The 4,114-nt window shown below is 41.2% G+C and overlaps 1 protein-coding gene across 3 annotated transcripts in view; it reads right to left on the bottom strand.

Moving 5' to 3' along the window:
• TUBGCP3 (tubulin, gamma complex associated protein 3) overlaps positions 1–4,026 on the bottom strand; it is an 87,536-nt gene extending 83,510 nt beyond the window's left edge. For 2 of the 3 annotated variants that reach the window (XM_005884448.2, XM_005884449.2), the window contains exon 1: positions 3,872–3,953. In XM_005884448.2, the coding sequence (XP_005884510.1) occupies positions 3,872–3,938 (67 nt within the window). In that variant the 5' untranslated portion in view covers positions 3,939–3,953. Of the gene's footprint in view, positions 1–3,871; positions 3,954–3,998 lie in introns of those variants that run through there. The other variant, XM_005884450.2, reaches the window with a different exon arrangement.
• Positions 4,027–4,114: the final 88 nt, after the last annotated feature.

The raw sequence follows: 4,114 nt of genomic DNA, 5'->3' as shown, positions 1-4,114 counted from the left end.
CTGTGACATATAATTCTTATTATTCAAAAAGTAAACTCCTATTCACGTGGAGGAAGCCTAAAAAGCCATTAACTTGGTCTAAACAAGCTTCCTAAGAATATGGCATCCATGAAAGAGAAAAATAAAAGAACAAAGGGACAGTTGAAGTACTGAGGAAGAAATCACTAAATTAAAAAAAAATAATAATAATAATATGAAGTAATATGAAAAAGTAGCAAATAAAGCTTCAAAACATATAATAAATGCATAAATATGTCACAATATATATTTATATACTGAATATGAGGCCCCTAGAATCATAAGAAATTCAAAAAATTCGCTGTTCTGGAATTGTCCCCCTTAAAAATAAAATTGCCCCCCTTAAAATCAAATTGTCCCCCTTTGGGGCATGTGCCCCATGTTGGGAACCACTGAACTAGAGGAAATGCAAAACCAGGGCAAGAAATGGAATGGAACTGCAGATCAGTCCCAAATGTGAAGGCTCCAACATTTAGATATGGACCCAAGAGTTTGTAAATGAAAGACAGTTGCCTTTGGTATCCCAGGTAAAAGAAGACAACTGAACTCAATGCACAAAAGTAAGCACAGCTCAAGTAAATACAAAAACTCTACAATTGTACGCTTTCTAGGGATTCAGAAAGTGATGGGGGGAAAGTTGAATTGTTTGGCAAGAAAACTTTCTGCCATCCTGCATCTCCTCTCTGTACATGATGCTGTTTTTCTAAAGGACAGGAAAAGGGACAGTGAGCTGCAAAGGGAAGCGAACTAACACTGTCCAGCACCTAAACCAGCAATTCCCCATGCCAGACGAAGGTCAGAATGACTGTGTGTTTAATGTTCCAGATGCTAAGCTGCAAAAAGATCTAGAGCAGTGGTTCTCAACCTTCTGGCCCTTTAAATACAGTTCTTCATGTTGTGACCCAACCATAAAATTATTTTCGTTGCTACTTCATAACTGTAATGTTGCTACTGTTATGAATCGTAATGTATCTGATATGCAGGATGGTATTAGGTGACCCCTGAGAAAGGGTCGTTCGACCGCCAAAGGGGCCGCGACCCACAGGTTCAGAACCACTGATCTAGAGGATCAAAATCTCTGGAGATGGGATCCATAAAATTAATTTTGAATAAGTATCACATTTAGAGAATTCAAATCCCAAAGGCACCAAGACAGAATAAAATAAAGTCCTCTTCCCTGGACTACTGTCTAGTCACCAGTTCCTCTTGCCACAAACAATCAATGCTACCAGTTTCTTGTGTAACCACAGATGATTCTGATGCATAGCTTTAGTTGAAAAGCAATGCTCTAAAACTGAAACAAAATAAAAAACATTGCTCTAGATTTTCAGTCCTCAAACTTTTTGGTCTTGGGGTCCCTTTATACTCTTATGATTGAAGACCCCTGAAAGTTTTTGTTTAGCCCATTGGGTGTACCTCAGTGGTTGAGCATGGATCTATGACTCGGGGTTCAATTCCCGGTCAGGGCACATGCCCAGGTTGCAGGCTCAATTCCTGGTGAGGGGGCGTGCAGGAGGCAGCCCATCAATGATTCTCCCTCATCACTGATGTTTCTATCTCTCTTTCTCCCTCTCCTGTCTGTCCATGAATCAACATGACACCCTTCCTTTATCTGTCTGAACCATGGCTCACAGTACACTCAGAGGTGTTACAGATTAGGGTAATCACCTTACTTTAATATGTAGTGTACCACAGTCATACTTAAGCATTTATGTTGAAATACTTATCTAATAAAAATTCCTTTATTTCTCCTTTTTCTTGCAGCTAGAACGTGAATTACAAAGTATGAAAAGGAGTACTGCCTCTGACAGAGTTGAAACACTACAACATCAAGCAAATTGTTTCCAAAGAGCAGCTAGAACGTGAATTACAAAGTATGAAAAGGAGTATTGCCTCTGACAGAGTTGAAACACTACATCAAGCAAATTGTTTCCAAAGTTTTAATAAGTAAAATGTGCTCTGGGGAAGGGGCAGGGATGTGGAAAGAGAATTTTCCTGTCACTGGTTGGCAAAATTGTTTCAAACAAATTCACAGCTGTTATAAGCTGGGAAAGGTAGGAAATAATGGTTATACAACTTTATTAAAATGTCAAGCACTATTTAAGGTAGGTGCTTTGTTTCTGAATCTCTTGAAACCAACTGTAAAAAAATTTTTTTAATTATCTATAAAAAATTGACTCATAAAATTCACATTAAAAGTAACAAGTGTCTATTATGCCCCAATTTCATAGTCTTAAAAAAGCATAAGGCAAACTGTAACGTCATTAAAAAATGAAGAAATTAATCAAATATTCTACTTAGTTACCGGATAAAATACACACTAATGAAAAGAAAAAATTTTAATGTCAAAATTATAAAGGCAGCAATTAATATTGCTCCTTTGCTAAGGTAGGACAAATTAAAATAGGACAAGGCAAGCTATTAAATACTTGTAAATTCTTTGTTAATAGCAGTATTTGGAATTACAAATATAATGATTGACAACCCTACTTGTCCAGAGCAAAGAGACCACCATCGTTAACGGATTTTATATTTTATTCAGAGAGGATCCCCTCAGAATATCCTAGAAAGCCTATTTATTCTTAACTTAGACACAATTCTAAATGGAGATGCAGCACTCTGCTAAAGGTGCTTCAACCTCCTTGAAGAGAAGAAAGTAAGTCAACCAAAAGAAGTCTCAAATTTAACTTCTTTTAAAATTCAGAAACATGCCCTAACCGATTTGGCTCAGTGGATAGAGCATCGGCCTTCGGACTGAAGGGTCCCAGGTTCGATTCCGGTCAAGGGCATGTACCTTGGTTGCGGGCACATCCCCAGTAGGAGGTGTGCAGGAGGCAGCTGATCGATATTTCTCTCTCATCGATGTTTCTAACTCTCTATCCCTCTCTGTAAAAAATCAATAAAATATATTAACAAAACAAAAAAAATTCAGAAACATCATGCTACCTCACGAGTGCCTCCAAAGTCCAGCTGTGACCACGGGAACGTGGGGTTTATCCTTGAGAACAAGTTAAGAGCCACCGCATAACGCAAACACTGGCGCTAAAGTGAGTGCATCACAACCAACAGCCTTCGCTCTTTGGTTTCTTCCACGATTAGAAACAGCAAGTCAGACGGGTAACAAGGAGGACACACAGCCCACACCGCACACTCACACCCATCACACGGCCACCGCACCCTCTACCCAGACCCTCCCCAGGTGTTCAGAGGCCCACCCTCCCTCCTTCCACTCAGGTCTGCGTTTAGGTCTCTCCTCACAGGCTTTCCCCAGCATCCCTTTGCACGACTGTAGCTGTATCACAGCATTTATCACTACTTAACATTATCCATTTACCTACTGTGTCAGGTCCCCACTAGCGCGCAAGAGGGAAGCCTTGTCTGTGCAGCTCTGCCTCGCCAGCACCTAGCAGAGTGCCTGGGGGCGGGGACGCCCCAAGAGTTCTTGACAGAGTGAACCTTCACATAAGTAGCAAGATATATGTGAAGTCAGTGCCATTTAACAGACTGACCCCCAAAAATGTCATCTTTTGCCCGTAACATTATCACAGAACACCAAATCGAGTATGTACACTGTCATAAATCATGACACAAGTATGTACACAATCATAAATTACTATTTTAAAAGTAATTTTGCTTCAAGTCGTCTCGCAAACACTGCACGAGTTCTTTTGCACATTATGGTGCTTAAGGAATAAGTAACCCAGTTGCTACGATTACCCAGAAAATTCCTTCAGGTGCATCCCCACTCCCCACTCCCTCCCGCCAAAAATATATATATATATCAAGAAACGACATACAGTTCCCCCCCCTTTTTTGGTTTACAGTACCACGACCACAGAATGGCTTTGCATACAGTACAGAACTGGGTGTGGGTAGCAGTATTCGTTCGCTATGTGAGCTCTCCAGAAATAGCTTTGCATGAAATCCAGCCCTCAGCCCTTCATAGAAACGCATGGCAGGGACAGGTCGTAAGCACCCACTCTGCATCACACTCAAAGCTGCGATCCTTTCCTAAGGGCAGGGGCACCTGGTGTGGCCGCACCGCCTGACAGCCCCTCCGCGGCCGCACGCAGCGCGGTCACAGACGTGTGACGGG

The sequence above is a fragment of the Myotis brandtii genome, unplaced genomic scaffold, assembly GCF_000412655.1.
Source record: "Myotis brandtii unplaced genomic scaffold, ASM41265v1 scaffold83, whole genome shotgun sequence".
In the NCBI taxonomy this organism is placed as follows: domain Eukaryota; kingdom Metazoa; phylum Chordata; class Mammalia; order Chiroptera; family Vespertilionidae; genus Myotis; species Myotis brandtii.
The sequence above is the reverse complement of the archived record's forward strand: the minus strand, read 5'-3'. Positions and strand labels throughout refer to the sequence as shown.